Source organism: Myxine glutinosa, chromosome 1 (assembly GCF_964187855.1).
Source record: "Myxine glutinosa chromosome 1, kmMyxGlut1.1, whole genome shotgun sequence".
Classification (NCBI taxonomy): domain Eukaryota; kingdom Metazoa; phylum Chordata; class Myxini; order Myxiniformes; family Myxinidae; genus Myxine; species Myxine glutinosa.
The window spans coordinates 263,123,066-263,144,622 of NC_136261.1; the positions used below are offsets into that span (position 1 = coordinate 263,123,066).

General features: G+C 43.5%; 1 protein-coding gene across 1 annotated transcript in view; it reads right to left on the minus strand.

The window, feature by feature from the left end:
- LOC137436872 (peptidyl-prolyl cis-trans isomerase FKBP9) overlaps nucleotides 1-21,557 on the minus strand; it is a 30,889-nt gene that overhangs the window by 2,125 nt on the left and 7,207 nt on the right. Inside the window, exons 2-9 of the mRNA XM_068131075.2 lie at nucleotides 20,181-20,326; nucleotides 19,695-19,884; nucleotides 14,067-14,212; nucleotides 12,496-12,685; nucleotides 11,009-11,154; nucleotides 10,626-10,812; nucleotides 1,319-1,464; nucleotides 59-222 (exon numbers count right to left, since the gene is read on the minus strand). Coding sequence (XP_067987176.1) covers nucleotides 59-222; nucleotides 1,319-1,464; nucleotides 10,626-10,812; nucleotides 11,009-11,154; nucleotides 12,496-12,685; nucleotides 14,067-14,212; nucleotides 19,695-19,884; nucleotides 20,181-20,326 — 1,315 coding nt within the window. The remainder of the gene's footprint in view (nucleotides 1-58; nucleotides 223-1,318; nucleotides 1,465-10,625; nucleotides 10,813-11,008; nucleotides 11,155-12,495; nucleotides 12,686-14,066; nucleotides 14,213-19,694; nucleotides 19,885-20,180; nucleotides 20,327-21,557) is intronic.

A 21,557-nucleotide genomic window follows, 5' to 3' on the forward strand; every position in this document is an offset into this window, starting at 1 on the left:
GGCCAACCTGACTGGATATATGCTATCGCAATACTTTGTGTCATACTGTGAATATTACCTCTTCCAGTGTGATCTTTTCATCCTTGTCTCCATCCATGAGCTCAAAAAGGTTTGGGGGCACCTCATTATGCCAGATAAACAAGTAGCCCTCAGGTAAGCCCTCCTCAATCCCAAGAAGGTCCACGTCAAAGAGGAGCACTGCACTGCCTGGGACTTCTCCAGCTGCACACACACGCAAAATGGAAACCAAAACAGTTTGCCAAAGCTCTACTCATATAATGCAACACAATTGTAATGCAAAGAATAAGTAAAAAGTAGGAAGTAACTGGGGTAACACACATTGTTGAATCATTGGGTAGTCAATCATTCTAAATGTAGAATGTGGATCTTTTGTGGATTGGGGCCCAATGCACCATTAGTAAATAGAAAACATATTCCTCGCTAACAGTGCAATGGTCAAGTAGTAAGGAAAGTATGAGCATGAAACAGTCTCTTGCATGCAACATTTGTTTGAGCCTACTGTGCCCATCCTGCATGCGACTCCCACGATGAGGGCTTGCTTCTCCAAACACTCATCATTTGACACAGTGGATTTGCAGGTTCCCATTTATGATATCTCTTTTCTCTGATGTGCTCTTTCCAGCTCTCACTGCTCATGTTGTCCCGCTATTATTATCTTCCTATCAAGACTGATTTATCATGTTACTCTTTTTTTTTCTTCTCATCCTCCCATCCCCAATTGTTTTCCCCTTCCCTTTGTTCTTTAGTTTCCCCTGCTGGCCCTCAGCATTACAATTGGATTGTTTTGGAATTTTTTTTAATTCTCGGTCATTTGGATCTTTTGTGCCTATAATAAATAAATAAAAATTATAATCAAGGTGGCATTGCTCATTTGCTCCCATTGTACAATTAGGCTCTAAATTTAACCATTTGTGAAATTTAGAGAAACAGTTATCTGCTTGATCTGATCAGCCATCATTAAGAGTTCCATTATTGAGGCATTGCAAATTGCTACCCAAAGGTGTATAACACTGGTTCATTTTTCCATATTCAAGATATTTTCCCAACAACCTTTTCACAAAGGGTTCACGGTTTCTTCCCACAACATCATACTGCCTTTGGCCTTGGCATTCAGCAATATAAAAAAGGACACTCAAGAATATAAATCTCAGTAAAACTGCTCAAACCATTAAGTAGGATATGATGGGAAAACTGCATTTGCAAATTAACAAAATTATAATTCCTGGGGAAAAAAAACTCTCCAGAACGAGCAGTTTTTGGATGAGCTTAATCAAATGTAGGAAAGTATGGAACTGACCGATGCCCTCTTCTCCATAAGCAAGGTGTGGAGGGATTATGCCACGGCGTTTCTCGCCCACACACATCCCAGCCAAGGCGGATTCCATGCCCTTCACCAAGCGTCCAGATCCCAGCACGACATTGTACGTTTTACCATACATGTCTCTGCCACAAAAGAAACAACGAATTGCAAGCCTCACCATCAGCACTGTCCAAGTATCTTTTGTGTATTTATAAAGAGGATCATTTTATTTATTTTAGTTGGAAAAGGCTAACGTCAAACAAAAACAACTAGTTACAGATAATCTCAACCATCTTCAATGTTGTTGTTTTGTATGAAGCTTGTGGCTGCTGGTTGCATCATTTCTCTGGAAGCACGTTTGTGCCACTGATGCAGTGCCCCAATTATCAGTCAGCTGGTACTCAATTTGCCGACCTCAGAAGGATGACAGGTTGAGTCAACCCCCCTGGCGTTAATTCAGCGATCGACCAGGATTCAAACTCAGGACCCGAGGATCCCAAGCCGGCACCTTGACCGCTAAGCCAACACCAGGGTCTCCCATCTTCAATGCACTCAGTCCAGTAGTCAAGAAGCAATTTTTGATTCCAACACGGAAATCTCCCTTCTAGCTACTTCATTCAGGGGACATGGTTATGTTCACCTCTTTAGCAGATGCAAAATGTATTTCATATTTTTGGGGAATAATTACAAGTTGCATCTCTATAAATCTGGTGATTATGGTGGTTGAGGCAAAACTTCCAACTCCCATGACTCTTAACAAATTGTTGAAATCTCCTTTACTGAAGTTTTCTCCCACATTCCACTTATTGGTACTAAATGCTATTATATTAAATCCTGAAATAAAAGATAGTTAGAAATTTTATATTTAACCGACATATTCGAAAATAATGAAAAACTATGCAGATAATTTTGCAATCACCTCGATCTTTCACAGGGTAACATATTTCTTGGGATGATGCTCATACATTAAAGCAAACAACTATTTCTTCATGTGAAGCTCATTACATCTAGATAGCAATTGTGCCTCCTTTTCTTGCGAGACAAATGCCTGACAAAAAGCGTTCATTCAAAAGGACAGAAAAGGAAACAGCAAGATAGATATACAGCTGTAAAGCTACCTCGACAATCAAAGCATTGCCATCACAATGTGATTTTCTCATGTCACTATTTATCATTTTGGCGATCTATTCTCTATTTAGACTAATGGTTCAATTCGTCATTTGTATTAGGTCTGATAAATGGGGCAATGAGTGTATAAACCCAATCAACGTGCAGTGGCAGATGACGTACATGCTAGGAGTGGTGACTAGTCTGGTCTGTTAGGGGAAAAATTGTGCAGATTTGTCTACAAGCATGACATTTGGCACACTTGTAGTTTTTGACATGCTGAATTCAAATCTGCCGGGAGCCAAAGCCAATTCTCAATGGGAGCGCCATATTTGACACTTCAAAATGGCCGCCACTCAAAAACTGACTTTTCCATTACTAGCCAACCAAAAGTCACATAATTACAATTAAAAGCACTTTTCTAGGGTTTTGGACCTCACTGATTCTAAATCTGATGTCTGTTTGACAGTAGCCTTGACAGGAAATTTAACATTTTTTTAATTTTTATGTTTGACAATTTTTTTAAATTTTAATTTTTTTATTTAAATTTTATTTTTTACATTTTATTTCAGGTGCCTGTCGTTCTGCTGTGAGAATAGAAGAATAGAATAGAAGAATATAGAATAGAAGTCCTAGCTGTACTGGTGGTGGATGGAAAGGATGGATGCCATCAACTGGGAGCTTTGCTGTGTCTGCCAAGAAGAAAAGGATGAACGGTTGCAGACGCCAACGGAAGAGGGCCTTGCTTCAATTGAGAAAGATCTGAATGGTTTTAAAGCCATTGGTGTCATGCCTTCTTGTTTGAAAGTGTCATGGGCTCAGCTTGATGAGGGCCAGGGCATTGCTAAGACGCTTCAGACACACAATGCCAAATATCACAAAGTTTGCAGAACCTACTGCAGTAACTCTCGCCTGAGAAGGTTCACTGAAAAAGAGGATTCTAGTGACCAAAACTCACCTAAGAAACTACGGTCCAGTTTTGCAGTGTCTTCTGCTCCTCAAAAGTCTCCTTGTTGCATAATATGTGAGGGACAGGACCAAAAGAATCTACGTAAAGTTGAAACATTTAATGTAGACACAAACTTAAAGACCTGGGCTCAGAGCACCAACAATTTCAATCTTCTGGGCAAACTGATTGCCCACGCAGCTGATGCCCACGCTGGTGACACTTACTATCATGTACAGTGTTACTTGCACCTGAGAGACTCAGCTCGTGCTGAGGATCGCAGATCATCTGCAGGTCCTCCTGCCCCTCACTTCAATTCAGTTGCCATTGCGCAAATTGTTGCTTTAGTCGAGGACTCTGACTCAATCTTCAAACTGTCTGCTTTGCGACAGTTATATAGAACACTTGTGGAGCAACAGGGAATTCCCTGTTCTGATACCAGGGAACCACATGCCACACGGTTCAAGGAGTATCTTCTGAAGCTGCTTCCTGAGTCGACAGAGTTCTCCCAGGGCAAGGAAGTCTCTATCTCTAGCAATCAGAACGTTGGAGATCTAATAGCTGAAGCCCATAAGTCCCAGATAGGTCAGGATGATGCTTTGTTGTTGATGCGAGCAGCAGTAATACTTAGGAAATGCTGTCTCCAGAGGCAAGAACCATTTACTGGTTCTTTTGCCTCTGATTCCCTGACATCTCCCATCCCTGGACAGCTGAGAAGCTTCCTCAACATCCTGCTCCAGGGCCCCTCAATCTTGCATGAACAGAGCAATGAGGAGTTGCAGGCGCAGGTACAAGGCAGGGCAAGAGTTGCAAGCACCATTGCCCAGCAGATTATTGATAATACCTGCAGTGGTTCACATCATGCCACAAAGTCCAGCAACATCCATCACAACAAAGTTGTAGTCGTTGTTGTAGTCGTTGTAGTACATGGTACATGAGTTGTACCATGTACTACATGGTACAACTCATGAGACTCATGAGTTGTATTCGGGAGTTGTAGTCGGGAGTTGTAGCTCCTGAGTCCTGAGTCGGGAGTCGGGAGTTGTCGGGAGTTGTAGCCTGACCTGAGTCGGGAGTTGTAGCCTGACCAGGTGATGACTTCACCTTCTGGCAATGTGTCCTGTTTCAGCACTGTGGACACATGTGCCATCCAGGACTCATCCTTGAATTTGGCTCCATGTAGCAGATTATGAGATGGCCGAGAATTGAGATCTGGAGTACATGGTACATGCAAATCATTGCTTGAGAATTCAGCTGGCTGAACCACTGTGTAGGATTCAGGAAGTTGTGGTACAGTAGTGTCTGTAGGATCCAGCTCGATAGAGGGTCGCTGTACTCCTTGGTTGTCCCAAGACAGGTGGTTTGTCACGCTGATTGCTGTCCCATGGAACTCATCATGGGAGAAGTTACCTTGGTTGCTGCTATCCAAGTTGTCTACATCAAAGGTCACGAAGACCCCACTACGGATGTTTGTGGGCAGCACAACTCCATCCTGGACAAACTGTTTAACGTGTGCTCGTGCCATGGATCGCCTGATCTCCAAGACACGACTGTAAGACACAGAAACCCCAAAGGCATTGGCATTATTGATCTCTTTCTTCCGCCTACCCTCACCATGCAGCTTGAGGCCCTGGTACAAAGGGAAAGGGGTCTCATGTTCTTTGTTGTGACAGATGTTGCTGGACTTTGTGGCATGATGTGAACCACTGCAGGTATTATAAATAATCTGCTGGGCAATGGTGCTTGCAACTCTTGCCCTGCCTTGTACGTGCGCCTGCAACTCCTCATTGCTCTGTTCACACAAGATTGAGGGGCCCTGGAGCAGGATGTTGAGGAAGCTTCTCAGCTGTCCAGGGATGGGAGATGTCAGGGAATCAGAGGCAAAAGAACCAGTAAATGGTTCTTGCCTCTGGAGACAGCATTTCCTAAGTATTACTGCTGCTCGCATCAACAACAAAGCATCATCCTGATCTATCTGGGACTTATGGGCTTCAGCTATTAGATCTCCAACGTTCTGGTTGCTAGAGATATAGACTTCCTTGCCCTGGGAGAACTCTGTCGACTCAGGAAGCAGCTTCAGAAGATACTCCTTGAACCGTGTGGCATGTGGTTCCCTGGTATCAGAACAGGGAATTCCCTGTTGCTCCACAAGTGTTCTATATAACTGTCGCAAAGCAGACAGTTTGAAGACTGAGTCAGAGTCCTCGACTAAAGCAACAATTTGCGCAATGGCAACTGAATTGAAGTGAGGGGCAGGAGGACCTGCAGATGATCTGCGATCCTCAGCACGAGCTGAGTCTCTCAGGTGCAAGTAACACTGTACATGATAGTAAGTGTCACCAGCGTGGGCATCAGCTGCGTGGGCAATCAGTTTGCCCAGAAGATTGAAATTGTTGGTGCTCTGAGCCCAGGTCTTTAAGTTTGTGTCTACATTAAATGTTTCAACTTTACGTAGATTCTTTTGGTCCTGTCCCTCACATATTATGCAACAAGAAGACTTCTGAGGAGCAGAAGACACTGCAAAACTGGACCGCAGTTTCTTAGGTGAGTTTTGGTCACTAGAATCCTCTTTTTCAGTGAACCTTCTCAGGCGAGAGTTACTGCAGTAGGTTCTGCAAACTTTGTGATATTTGGCGTTGTGTGTCTGAAGCGTCTTAGCAATGCCCTGGCCCTCATCAAGCTGAGCCCATGACACTTTCAAACAAGAAGGCATGACACTAATGGCTTTAAAACCATTCAGATCTTTCTCAATTGAAGCAAGGCCCTCTTCCGTTGGCGTCTGCAACCGTTCATCCTTTTCTTCTTGGCAGACACAGCAAAGCTCCCAGTTGATGGCATCCATCCTTGCCATCCACCACCAGTACAGCTGGGACTTCTATTCTCTATTCTTCTATTCTATTGTTCTATTCCCACAGCAGAACGACAGGCACCTGAAATAAAATTTAAAAAATAAAATTTAAATAAAAAAATTAAAATTTAAAAACATTGTCAAACATAAATATAAAAAAAATGTAAAATTTCCTGTCAGGGCTACTGTCAAAGAGACATCAGATTTAGAATCAGTGAGGTCCAAAACCCTAGAAAAGTGCTTTTAATTGTAATTATGTGACTTTTGGTTGGCTAGTAACGGAAAAGTCAGTTTTTGAGTGGCGGCCATTTTGAAGTGTCAAATATGGCGCTCCCATTGAGAATTGGCTTTGGCTCCCGGCAGATTTGAATTCAGCAGGTCACAATCTACAAGTGTGCCACGTTTCATGCTTGTAGACAAATTTGCACAATCCCCCCTTAAAATCCCCCTAACAGACCAGACTAGACACCAAAAGGAAAGAAGCTGTGACAATCGGCTGAGGTGATGGGAGAGACGGAAAAGGAGAAAGGTCCTTACAGTCAAAGGTTATCCCAAGTGAGAGGCTAGTACGGGCATCATGTGATGAGAAGCGAAGGGTGAAGTGAGTAGAGGCCATTGAAGTGCCATGACACGACAAGACAGCCAGCTTATTTGGAGTGTCTGCTTGCTAGTCATATATTGAGCCAAGAAAAAAAATGTTTGAATCTATCTATAATTCCAGTAATCTCTGTGTGTATGTATGTATGTATGTATGTATGTATGTATGTATGTCTGTGACCGCTGTTTCTCGACAACCACGGGTCCGATATACTTTAAACTTGCCAGGTATATTGCTGGGGACCCGAGGATGTGCCTTTTCAAGGTTTCATATTAATCGGACAAGTAGTTACCGAGCTATGTCCAAAAAACGATTCAACCAATCAGAGAGCAGCGAGCTATCACGTGTGCCGAACGTGCCGAACAGACTCTGCCTCGGACGGCACATTTGAGAGCGTATTCATTTATTTCACGTTGGCAAACTATGTTGCCGCTATGTTGGCGTTAAACGATGTTTTAAAACTAATTAAAACTAATTTGCGATTCTTTCGCTTTCCTGCGCGTTTGTGCATGCTATGGCGATTTCTTTACCAAACTCCGCAAGCCGTTCGCTTTGGACCAAACCATTTCATGTAAATAGAGGGGGGGGATTGTCACCGTACTCGCAAGCCGTTCGCTTTGGACCAAACCATTTCATGTAAATAGAGGGGGGGGATATAATTTTAGATATAGATATAGTACGGGCATGCCCTAGTACAGTATATCCAATGGAGGGAGCGAGCGGATATATCGTCTAATGGCATCTAACGGAGGATACATCCAATCAGCGAGGCTGGTTCATGGCACATAAGTAACAATGCACTCTTATTTTGGATCCAAAATAAAATGAAATTCTAACCCAAGGACTGATGCCAGTATGTTTAAAAGTATGCAGTAAAGATAAGACAGAATCTTCATCTTTCAAGCTTAAACTCCGAGCTGTTGAAACGGAAACTATTTCTGGGATCAGGACATGCTTTAGGAACAAAGAACGCAAGAACAAAGCAAAACAAATTGTTCATTTTCGATAAAGTAGCATGACACTCGCGGCAAAGGAGTGAGATAACCTTCTGGAATGGTTTACAGTTTTTTTTTGTAAGCATTTTAAATGAAACTGTAATGATATGCATTGGTGTTCGTAGAATTTTAAAATTCTCCCTTATGAATCACAAATCCTCAGCTCTGTCTGTGCTCTGTCCCCCAAATATTCCTACAGGTCGCACAAGATCTGCGAGCAACCCTGTTCTGGTAAAATTGCCAAAATCAAGACTCTCTGCTCACCTTCACTCCTTCATTCCTATTTTCTCCCGCCTCTGGAACAAACTCCCTCAATCTCTTCAATCCCACTCCCTCCAGGTCTTTAAAACAGCTGTTCACCACCATCTCTTATCTTCCCCCATCCAAAACCTTGATCTTTTCTACCCCCACTAATTTCACCCCAGATCCACTTTTTTGAAATACCGACTTCTATCCTCGAAGTCCCAGCAGTGTCCATGTGTTTTATACCTCTCCCCCCACCCCCTTTCCCATGCCTTCTACCCCCAAGCCCTCTCCACCCCACAGATCTCCTGATGCCCCTGTTCTCTACTGTTGTACTTGTGTGCTTACCTCTCTCTCCCCACATTGTCTCCCGCTCCCTTTATTATGTTTTATGTCTTTTTTTTTTTTTTTTGCGATTAATGTTAGCTCTTCCCCAAGCCTCGATCTTGCATATAAAAAACAAAATGAAAAAAACTGCCCGGAACCGATCCCCCTTTTTCCATTGAAACATTGCCCCGACATTCGCAGATTCGACATTCACAGCATTTTTCAGCACTGTGTCCCCCATGAACGTGTGTGTGTGTGTGTGTGTGTGTGTGTGTGTGTGTGTGTGTGTGTGTGTGTGTGTGTGTGTGTGTGTGTGTGTGTGTGTGTGTGTGTGTGTGTGTGTGTGTGTGTGTATACACAGTCACGTGAAAAAGTAAGTACACCCCATGTAAAGTTTTGATTATTTCAACATACAGCTATTTGATCTTCATTTCAACAACATTGATAGATAAAGGTGATATAATAGAACAAATATCATGAAACATTTACATTTTGTAGTCCATTGTATAATTTAAATAAACATAAATGCAAATTTCGCATGTGGAAAAAGTAAGTACACCCTTGGCTCTAATAGGTGGTATTGCCCCCTTTGGCAGAAACAACCTCATGTAGGTGTTTATTTTAACTTTCTACCAGTCTCTGACATCGACTGGGAGAAATTTTTGCCCATTCCTCCATGCAGAATTCTTTCAGCTGTGCGATGTTTGAGGGGTTTCTTGCATGCACAGCTCATTTCAAATCCCCCCACAACATCTCGATGGGATTTAGATCCGGGCTTTGACTTGACCATTCCAGAACCCTCCATATCTTTCTTTTCAGCCATTCCTTGGTGGATTTACTGGTATGTTTAGGGTCATTGTCATGTTGCAAGGTCCACCTTCGGTTGAGCTTCAACTCTCTGACAGATGGCCTCACATTATCCTCAAGCACCCTCTGGTACAATAAAGAATTCATAGTGGATTATATGATAGTGAGCTGCCAAGGCCCTGATGCAGCAAAGCTGCTCCAAACCATAATATTTCCACCACCATGCTTTACAGTTGGTATCAGGTTCTTGTGGTCAAATGCTGTCGTTGGTTTTCGCCAAACATGTCTTCTGGTACTGTGGCCAAATTGCTCTACCTTTGACTCATCTGTCCAGAGCACATTGTTACAGAAGTGCTGGTCTTTGCCAAGTGGTGTTCATTGGCAAACTTTAGTCTTGCCCTGATGTTCTTTCTGGACAGCAAAGGTTTCCTCCTGGCACACCTCCCATGTAGATCAAATTTGTGCAGCCTCTTTCCAATGGGAGACTCATGCACTTTGACATCAAGTGGCAAGAGGTACCTGTAGGTCCCGTGATGACATTCTGGGGTTCTTAGAGACTTCTTTCAGCATCTTGCAGTCTGCTCTCAGGCTGAACTTGCTGGGGCGGCCTGGCCTGAGGCGGCCGACAAGTTGGCAGTTGTTTGGAATCTTCTCCACTTGTAGATGATCTTCCTGACAGTCGAATTATTGATTTCAAATTGTTTGGAGATCTTTTTAAATCCCTTCCCAGACTCGTAGGCATCTATAACCTTCTTTCTGAAGGTCTCAGAGAGCTCTTTTGATCTAGGCATGGTGACGACACACACTTCAACAACAAAGAGCAAACCAAGCGAAATGTCTGAGGTTTAAATAAGACAGGTTCATCCAAGATCCTCTCTATCGATGTTCTAATCATTTGCACCTGAGCTGGTGCACCTGATTCTAATTTTAGGTATTTGAAGTAGTGATAAATGTAGGGGTGTACTTACTTTTTCCACATGCGAAATTTGCATTTATGTTTATTTAAATTATACAATGGACTACAAAATGTAAATGTTTCATGATATTTGTTATATTATATCACCTTTATCTATCAATATTGTTGAAATGAAGATCAAATAGCTGTATGTTGAAATATGTTGAAAAAGTCAAAACTTTACATGGGGTATACTTACTTTTTCACGTGACTGTATATATACGATTATCCGAGGTGAGAGGCTAGTACGGGCATCATGCCCGTAATATATATATGTATATGTATATAACTTATTTCTAATGAGACAAGTAAACCAACTGGTATGACATTAGCTTTTAGAATTTGAAAAGATATATTAATAGAAAGCATACTCTTAATTATTTTATAAACACACTTGTAATGGATTTTATTTAAAAATCCTTGCATTGTGATGTGTCAAAGGTCACGGTTGGGGTAGGACAGATGGGTCAGAGCTTACGATGAGTCGAGGAGTGTGCCATCCATCAGGGTGGTGTTATAACGGAACCGCATCAGGTCTCCTTTGCGAGACTTGCGGGTGCATTCATCGGGTAAGGCAAATGTCTCTGTCTGCACCTCATCCGTTGGATTGTGGAAGTCCACAAGAATAACATTAAAAACGAGAACAGCAGACCCAGGAATGGAGCCTGTGTTGAACACACACATGTACACTCAATACAATGCAGTAATGTTATGCACAAGTTATTACCAACATTGATGCTTAACATGCTAAGCTTGCACACTCATTTTATGTGTCACCTTTGAAGAGATATCTCATGACTGGTGAATTAAATTTGATTTAAGAAAGGAGAATCACATGATATGTGTGGGGTCATGTTCTACCTGTTCCTTGTTCCCCGTATGCCAAATGCGGTGGCATCGTGATCATCCGATGTTCACCCATGCACATTCCCAGCAAGCCTTCATCCATTCCTTTGATAATATAGCCCATTCCCAAGTAGGTGTCGTACGTCTTGTTCCGCTGATAGCTACAACATCACAGCACAATGTCAAATTACCTCAAAATGGCGACGTTACCAATTCCTACAAAGGCCTTTATATGTATCTCATCAGTATAATTAATGATCATTGATAAATCATTGATTGATCATTGATTAATTAATGATTGATTAATCATCATCATCATCATCATCTAACTTTACTCACAAGAAGATATGATGCTACAAAAGCAATGCTACAAAAGAAGTCCAACAAACCAAAAAATATATAACGAGGCATATATTGTATATAAATAAAAATGCATTTCGATATTTTCTTACAAAGTATATATTGAAAAATAAATTAAAAAATGACATGGCATGTCTTGGCCTATTCTGAGCATCTACTTTGTACCACTTTTTGAATGTTCATAATTATTTTCCATCACATTGCTCACTCACAATCACAAAAAGTGATTTTAAACCCTTATTCTTACTTTCTAGTTATGCAGTTTTAGTTGCGACTGTATGTGTTTTTTCATGTCGTCTTACCTTCCAGAAAATTACCTATTTACTCAGGTGGGTCATAAGTTGGGAAAGTTTGGGCTCCCCTGGTGCAGAGGTAATGCACTTACCTTTGACCTGATTAGTCTGGGTTTCACTCTCTGCCCGACTGTAAATAGTCAGATTGGTGTTTTGCAGGCCAGGGTGTTGCATCACAAAGTTTGCCGGATGGACGTTACGCCGGGGACTCGTCTGCTACCATGAGCTGGTGAACGTTAACGATCCCACGCTGTCTTTTCACAAATATTATTTGAGTTATCGCCGGCATCCTGTACAAATTTTGAAGTTCCCACCGTAACCTACAGGAAGCATTCCGGCTGTTCTCCTAGCAATGATGGAAACCAGCAGGCAAGTGCTACATAGGAGATAAGAATAATAAGTTAAATTGATGCCATAATCTCATGATCTAACAGGGTTTACACCATGACAATTGGTTTTGAGTCATAATTGGTGACATTGACAATTAAGAAGTAATTCCTTGTTTGGAAATGGGGAGATGTGGTGATGTTAAGGTTGGAAGAACTGCCCCTTAGGTTAAATGAAAAGGGGTGCATATGGATTAAGGAATGATGTACCTGATAGAATAGGCTGCGTAGCTGTGTATGTGCTGTCCTATTTTTCAAAATTAAAAGGATGTTTAACAGAGTTATCCTGTCTCGGTTCTTTTTGGGGCATAGCATAGCATAAGATAGCTCTAAGCTCATAATCAAGAGAACTTACACAAAAATGAAGTCATAAACAGCAATGCCTATTTTGTAGCAAATCCAAAAGGCCTGTGCCGGTATTAAAAGAGGCAACAGCATTGTAAAAGTGGAATAATTGTCCAACCTTGAATCGAACATTGTGCCGTCAAGCAGTGTGCCATTGTAATGGTAGCGGATAAAGTCTTTAGCTTGTGTATGACGTGTGCAATTATTCGGAGAAAAGGTCGTATTTATGAGCACTGTGTCCTTGGGGTTATGCAAGTCCAGCAGGACCACGTTGAAGACGAGGCTGGCTTGCGGAGGGATCACGGGTTCTGCAAAGAAACACAGCCAGGTTGGCAAAGTCTTTTTCTTGAAATACTAAACTTATTATGAAGTAAGGACATGCATTTCTGAATACATATTTTTCACATGAATGATTTGAGGAACAAAAGTCTAATTTGAAGGCAGGCAATGGATACCGACCATATAAAATTACCCATTAACATTTTTGGATTTCAATCTTGCACAAGTCAAATGGAATTCACTTGGGCTAATAATGTACTCGTATCTTTTATACAACATTTCCACAAATACGTTGTGTATTCATAAATGAGCTACCGAATGAAAATCATGCATATATGATTGTAAGCCTATCACGAATTCAGTCTGCTAGCTGCATCATTACTCGGGTGTGACTGTGCCATTGATGAAGTGACAGTCCCACTCACTCCAATCCTCCCACCAACATCATCTCACTCCCACAGAGTAGAGCAGGAATCTGGAATTTCTTCTGTATACCTGCACACATTGGTCTACTCTTGTTGAAATTCACTGTCGGATTTTTTTAATCACCAAGTAAATGCTACCACATGACACCGCCAACTCTCATTCCCCTCTGAGGAATAACCACCGTTTAGAGGCCATTTTTCCCCGCAAAGCGGGGGTTGGCCTTTTCGGGGACCGTGGTAGTTGTTGTTTTTTGGTCCCCTTTTTGAAGCAATGTTTTACGGCCGGATGCCCTTCCTGACGCCAACCCTTTTTGCCGCCTTCAACGACAAACAGGGAATTACCAGTGAACTGGTACTCAATTAGCCGACCTCGGAAGGATGACAGGCTGAGTCAACCCCCCTGGCATTAATTCGGCGATCGACCGAGATTCGAACCCAGGATCCTAGGATCCTAAGCCGGCACCCTAGCTGCTAGCCCAACACCAGGGCAGTGCCTCTGAGGAATGAAACGCTTTAATGCAATGACCTTCATGTGAAGCACCATGATGAAAGTTTATAGTTAGGTTTGAATAGAACCCAAAATATAAAACTCGAGTTGGCTACGCTACCGATGGGCTATCCTCCAATCCAATGTACCATACTCTGTGATATAGAGCGTTGGTTCTGCTGAAACAGTTTCTAGCTAGGCCTGGAGTCATGCTGGGTGGTTTGCTATCCCTCTCCCAGCAGTAGTTAGGGCAAGAATTTGGAATCTGGCCATGGTGACGGTGACAGCTCGCTTACTCTTCACAAAGGACACTAGGCTATCTCATCAGTTCCAAATTCACCACGTGGAAAATTATACAAATTGTGCTCAAGACATGCATCAACCCATGGTTTTCAGTCATCCTCGTTGAAGACAGCTGCAAAAAACAGACAAGTTCTTGTGAATGGGAGCATTCCATAGTTTACTCGTGAATGGAAATGTGTGTGTTGACCTTCCTACCATAGCCCTTCTCTCCATAAGCCAGCATCGGTGGAATGGTAATGTGACGGTGCTCGCCAATGCACATGCCAATCAGGCCCTGATCCATGCCTGCGATGAGCCAACCAATGCCGACGTACGTGTTGTATGTTTGGTTCCTGCTGTAGCTGTGTCATACATAGAGGGGGCAGAGCTTTGATTACTCAGATCTCAAATTCCACTGCACCGTTGTATCATCAATTTGCGATGTCTGCTCTGGGCAATTTCACTACTGTTAAAATTGACGCCATTTTGGAATTTCTGCTCTTCCAAGCAGCTTCTTTTAACCGAGGTCACAAAACTATTCTGTCCTCACTGTAAAAGAATAACTGGACATATAGTTCATAGAACACGATACCCCACGCAGTCTTCAAGTATATACAGTACTTCACAATTTTAATAAAATAATGATTTTAGCCATTTGTTACGGATTTATGTGAAGTACTATTCAGGTCTTTGCTTATTAATGTGTAGTCGATTAAAGGTTGTTGTGATTAAAGGGTCAGGAGCCCTTCTGGGGAAAAGGAGACCGGAAACGGAAGAAGAAAAGACACGAGGTCCGGGAGAAGCGGCGATCTTCTTCTTCCTCGCCCAGCGCGAGCGGTATACGATATTGAGCAGCGTGGGGAAACGCTGCGTTTGAAAGCCCGTCTGGCGAGATGAGTTACCTGGGCGGGGTAATTACCCATTTACACGTCAAGTCGCCGTGGGTTCGTGCACGGAACCAAGCGTCCGGCACAGTTCGCCTCACCGTCTACAAGGACGCGTACGGGTCGCACCTTGGGCCTCGCGCGCGTTGCAAGCCGCGCTTGGTTTTGCCCCGTTGCTTGGCAAGGAGGTGTGCGCTGCAGCAGCTGTCCCCGGTACGAGACGTGCACGTTTGGAGCACGTCCGCCCGGGGTTCGTTCAACCGCCCGTGTGCGGAGAAGAGAGACATTGTGAGGGACAGTGACCCAAGTGGTCGTGAGTGGGGAAAGGGGGGGACACATATGTAAGATGGCCATCTTTGTAATATTGATTGTTGATTGTTGATGGTTGTTGATTCCTTGGGGGAATATATTATTGATTACTCCGGATCCTTGGTGTGGGGTTTCTTATTGACTGGAGTTCATATTGATTGCGTTACGAAAGCGTATAAATCATAGATCTTTCTGGCGGAGTTCCTCTCACGGTCCGGGGGTCACCGAGACCAGGTAGTCACCGGGAGGACCACGTAACAGAATTGGGGGCTCCTCCAATTGAATTCCGGGATATAAAATTGTATAACATAATAAAATAATAATTTTTATTAATTAAAATTTATTAATTAATTATTAATTGGTAAATTTTTGAGAAATTGTGGTAAAGTCTTGGGTGAAGGTTAACAGGTGTTAACGATAGTCACCATGGCGTTTGTTGCACAGAACTTTGCGGTAACACCTAGTGAGGCACAGTTCCGAGCGTTACTAAAAGCGGACCTCTTGAAATTGGCCAAACATTTTAACTTGGAGGTCCGAATTAATTTGAGGAAGGCAGAGTTGCAGACCACGGTGATACAGTCTATGGTGGGATTAGGAACATGGGACGAGTTAGCCTGGCAGTGGCTACCCGAAGAACCAGAAGACGTTGAGCTCCGGAAACTGGAGTTGCAATTACGGAGCCAGGAACGGATCAAAGAAGAGGAAAGGAAAGCAGAAGAGAGGAGAGAAGAGAAACGAGCAGAGGAAAGGAGAGTGGAACGAGAACTCCAGGAAAGGTTAGCAGAAGAAGAAAGGAAAGCAGCAAAGGAAAGAGCAGAAGAAGAAAGGAAAGCAGAAGAGAGGAGAGAAGAGAAACAAGCAGAGGAAAGGAGAGTGGAACGAGAACTCCAGGAAAGGTTAGAAGGGAGAAAAGCAGAGGAGAGGAGAGCTGCCAGGGAACTCGAAGCAGAGGAGAGAAAAGCCGAAAGGGAGTTGAAGGAACGTGATCTGGCGCTTCAGCAAGAGATTAAATTCAAGGAGCTGGATTTAATGAGAGAACGGGGAGAGGTACCACCCTTGCTGATGGGGTCGACACCTAGCCAGAACACCTGGGATGTGGGCAGACATGTGAGGCTGGTTCCACCCTTCAGTGAAAAGGAAGTCGCTAAATTTTTTCCACACTTTGAGAAAGTGGCTCGACAGTTAAACTGGCCGGAGGAGGCCTGGACCATACTAGTGCAAAGTGTGCTGGTGGGTAAAGCTCAAGAGATTTATTCGGCGCTACCAATGGACCAATGTGCAGATTATGAGGTATTGAAGAAGCACATCCTCAAAGCCTATGAGTTGGTTCCGGAAGCTTACCGGCAAAAATTCAGGAATGCCAGGAAGAGGGAGAGTGAGACCCATGTGGAGTTTGCTAGAGTGAAAGAAAACATGTTTGATCGGTGGTGTGAGTCAAAAGGAGTCGGGAACGACTTCGAAGCATTGCGTGACCTGATGCTGGTGGAGGAATTTCAACAGTGTGTCCACGAGGACATCAAAGTGTACCTCCAGGAAAAGAAAGTACCGAAGTTGTGGGACGCAGCCACCATGGCAGATGATTATGCCTTAACACACCGGATAGGGGTCCACGAACCTAACTCCTCGCCTAGATCTCCGCAGGGGAGGTGTGGAACAGCAGGTGCGGAGAACGACAATACATGGCGGCGGCCTCGAGATGATTATGGGGACAACGCTGATACCCGAACTGTTCGAAATCAGGGGGCTACGGGCCCAAGACAAACTTATTTTTCGGGGGCCCCGAGGCAGACCACGAGTTTTTCCTCCGGGCCTACTTGCGCTTTTTGCAAGAAACCTGGACACTTGATGTCCAGTTGTTACCTCATGAAAAGGGAAAACCCAGAACGGAGTCCGACTATTACCACTCCGAATGCGATGGCAAGCGTAAGAAATCGCCCACAGAAGAGTTACCAACCATTTATTTATGAGGGGTTGGTCTCACTCAAGGGAGACTTGACTAACCCAAGACCGGTTAGGGTTTTGAGGGACACAGGAGCCCATCAATCCTTAATGCTTGAAGGCATTTTGCCATTGTCAAAGAGTACCGCAACTGGTGATAGTGTTCGGTTACAAGGGATCGGTGGCTGTGTTAGTGCCCCACTTCATGTCATCCATTTGGAATCCGATTTGGTGTCAGGACCGGTCACCGTCGGTTTACAAGCCACGCTTCCTGTAGAGGGAGTATCTGTGATTATCGGGAATGATTTGGCCGGCGGGCAAATTTATGGTAACCCGAGGGTGGATAAAGAGCCCCGCAGGGGAAATAACACCACCCCAGCTCGGGATGGCGACAAAAGTTCCAAGTTATTTGTAGGGGGACTGAACTTCAACACAGAGGAAGAAGTTCTGACCTCTGTCTTCAACAGATATGGGCCGCTGGTGGAAGTGCGGGTGGTAAAAGACAGGGAAACGCAACGCTCAAGAGGGTTCGGCTTTGTCACGTTTGCAAGCACAAGAGACGCCAGAGAGGCAGAGAAGAATTGGAATGGTAAGGATTTGGAGGGTCGGACCATAACAGTAGGGAAGGCATTTCATAGACGTCGAGAGGTCTGCAGAAGAGGACAACTTGGCGGTAGTTTTGGGGTTGGCAGCAGCCGATATTACTATGGAGGCTCCCAGAGTTACGGCACCTCCCGAAAGAATGAATGTCAGAGCACTGGCCGAGAAGGAGACCGCCAGTCAGGTAACGGCTGGGACAAGGGGTCCCACCGTAACTGTTAGGAGTCTGGAGAAGTTGAAGCACTATATACGGTGGAGCCGCCGAGCCGGGGCTCCTACACGGACTAACCGTGAACGCCACGTTCTTAAAGGCGTCCATGTAATGAACTTTCCTCCCCGGACTAACCGTGAACTCCACATTCCTTAAGGCGTCCCTGTAGGGAATACTCAGCTGGGCCTCCCGAAAAAGTGCTATCGAGAGGTTTAACTTTGGGGCTTTGGTCACCACCTCTTAACCGTCATTCAAGAGAAACTAGAGGTGGTGGACGCTTGGTCCAGAGTGAATTAATCTAGGGGTTTTGGTGAAATTTTGTTGCTTTATTTTTAAGTGATAATTGTGCCCGGGGGGAACTGATGATTTGGGGGTGTGAGTTATCTGGTTTGTTTATCCAAGTTGGCCGGCAAAGAAAGTTTTCGCTGGGTTCAAACTTTCTTTATTGAAGGGGGGGAGTGTTACGGATTTATGTGAAGTACTATTCAGGTCTTTGCTTATTAATGTGTAGTCGATTAAAGGTTGTTGTGATTAAAGGGTCAGGAGCCCTTCTGGGGAAAAGGAGACCGCAAACGGAAGAAGAAAAGACACGAGGTCCGGGAGAAGCGGCGATCTTCTTCTTCCTCGCCCAGCGCGAGCGGTATCGATATTGAGCAGCATGGGGAAACGCTGCGTTTGAAAGCCCGTCTGGCGGGAGGAGTTACCTGGGCGGGGTAATTACCCATTTACACGTCAAGTCACCGTGGGTTCGTGCACGGAACCAAGCGTCCGGCACAGTTTGCCTCACCGTCTACAAGGACGCGTACGGGTCGCACCTTGGGCCTCGCGCGCATTGCAAGCCGCGCTTGGTTTTGCCCCGTTGCTTGGCAAGGAGGTGTGCGCTGCAGCAGCTGTCCCCGGTACGAGACGTGCACGTTTGGAGCACGTCCGCCCAGGGTTCGTTCAACCGCCCATGTGCGGAGAAGAGAGACATTGTGAGGGACAGTGACCCAAGTGGTCGTGAGTGGGGAAATGGGGGGATACATATGTAAGATGGCCATCTTTGTAATATTGATTGTTGATTGTTGGTGGTTGTTGATTCCTTGGGGGAATATATTATTGATTACTCCGGATCCTTGGTGTGGGGTTTCTTATTGACTGGAGTTCATATTGATTGCGTTACGAAAGCGTATAAATCATAGATCTTTCTGGCGGAGTTCCTCTCACGGTCCGGGGGTCACCGAGACCAGGTAGTCACCGGGAGGACCACATAACACATTGTTAAGAAAATCCAAAAGTTTAGTGCTGTTGAAGTTGTCAAGAAGTAGTTCCGAATACCACTCTTATCTGTTCCAAATACCATATTACACCACCCCACATTGAAGTCCTGCAAAACTGGAGGTTCTTGGAAGTATTAAAACGGACGATTTGTGTTCCACAGTGTTCAAGTGTGTAATTAAATTTAAATAAAATAAAGTTTGTAAAAGTCATACAAAGAAATTAATTCCGCAATTTACCACCATTTTACTGCCGTTGACACAGTGTCGATTGCACGACCCTATCTTAACACGTTACATTGGTTATTCGTGCCTGTTCATCGTGTCCTTCATGACGTTCTTAAAAACAGTAAGTTTTCTGATTGGAATGATTTTCAATTTTGTTTGACTGCTAGACAGGCAGACAGAGTAAAACAAACATTATCTCACTGTCTGCACATGTGTGATCGGATCCAATTCAAGGCCAGGGTACTGCTAAACTACAGGTTCGATTTCCGATTCATATTCAAAATATAACATTCAATTGAAATCAAATCATTCCTCGATCATAACCTGATGTTTGTAGACGGACAGACAGAAGTGCACCGATTACTTAATCCCACTTTTCGCTTCACATGTGCGGGGTAATTATAGCTGGAGCAATAACCTTGAGTCAAACGAAGTTCCGTCGAGTAGTGTTCCGTTGTAGTGATATCGGACATAGTCACTGCTCTGCACCTTCCTGGAACATTGCTTCGGTATGTCGTACGATTCTACCTGCACCTTGTCCTCCAGGTTCCACACATCAAGCAGCTGCACTGAGAAGTGCAGTGAAGAGTCTGCTGGAATTTTTCCATCTATGCATGAGGGACAATACATGGGATGCATGAGGAAAAAAAGATTGTTTAACTCGCACCAAATAAAATGTATCATTTTTCGATATATAGATATTTTCCCAATCTTTACAGTGTAATAAAAAATTAATCATGAAATTAAAGGTTTTGCAGTGTGAGATTTGAGGAAGAGAAGGAAGAAATGGTGAACACCGCTATAAGAGAAGAATACCACGAAAATATTTTTCGGTTGTGTTTATCAACTGAAGAAGAGTCGTGCTACGTAACAAAATAATGACTTTTATGTGCTTATCACCTACCGACACCTTTACTGCCATATGCCAGGTGGGAAGGGATCTTGATCAGCCTCAGTTCATTCACACACATCTCCAGAAGTCCTTGGTCTAGGCCTTTGGTCATTTGTTCCTTCCCCACAAACATGCCATATGCTTCTCCTGCACTGTAACTGTGGAAAGAATTAGTAATGTGAAATGAAGGAGTTTCAAACATGTTGATAGTTATCAAACATTTCTCCTACTTCCTCGGCGGAGCTGTAATTTGACTATAGTTAGGCTCATACTTATAAGAAGTACTCTGCGTGCCGTGTGCTCATTGAAGTTTTTTTTACAACCTGTTCCATTTTGTGATCCGGCATTAAATCGGCTACAGAGCTGATCATATGATGTCTTGGTTTTCAAAATGTAAATTTGAATACTTTTGGAATCCATTGTACAAGAAAGAAAAGGGAAAGACTATTCTGGCACAAGGTATATGATATAAACTACGACGACTACTATAATTACTACTACAACTACTACTACTATTCTATTACTACTTATTTAACAGCACCAATTATTCTCCTCTTTTTGTGGAATTGGCTGGTGAAGGTATTTGGCCCGTCGTCTTTTTACAAACCAGCGGAACAGGCCTGATGTTCTACTAGAGGTTGTAGGAATTTGAAGTTTGTTCAGGATGTCGGTGATAACTCGCCTACTCTATGTGACAGACCCTGGCTGTGGGATCTTTAACATCCACCAATGGTCAGTGCTGGCAGACATTCCTCCAGCTTAATATCTTTCAGAAGGATGTCACACACATTGATGCATTACTCCAGCTGCTTATACCACCAGGATGGTTGGTTATAGCTGGACCAAGATTCAAACCTTGCCTAAGCAGGTCAAAGACGAGTGTGCATACCTCTATGCTATCCAGGCAGCCCTAATGTATGTGTTGTATATAGCCCCAGGAAAAACTAGAACGGCACTTCGACGGTATATTATCAAGACTGCGCAGCATTGTTGTCAGTCATTCTCTCTAAGGAACTTGAAGGAATATGAAATGGAATGAGCATGAAATGAAATGAAATGAAATGGAAAAGCATATTACTTGTTAACTTTACATACCCTTAGACCTCCATTTTGCTATACAATGCCATCAGAAAGTATTCACACCCCTTGACTTTTTCACATTTTGTTGTGTTACAGACTGAATGTAAAATGGATTAAATTTACATGTTTTGTCACTGATCTACACAGAATATCCCATAACGTCAAAGTGGAAATTATTATTTAGAATTTTTACAAATTAATTAAAAATGAAAAGCTGAAATGTCTGGAGTCAACAAGTATTCAACCCCTTTGCTGTGACACTCCAAATTGAGCTCAGGTACATCCAATTTCCTTTGATCATCCTTGAGA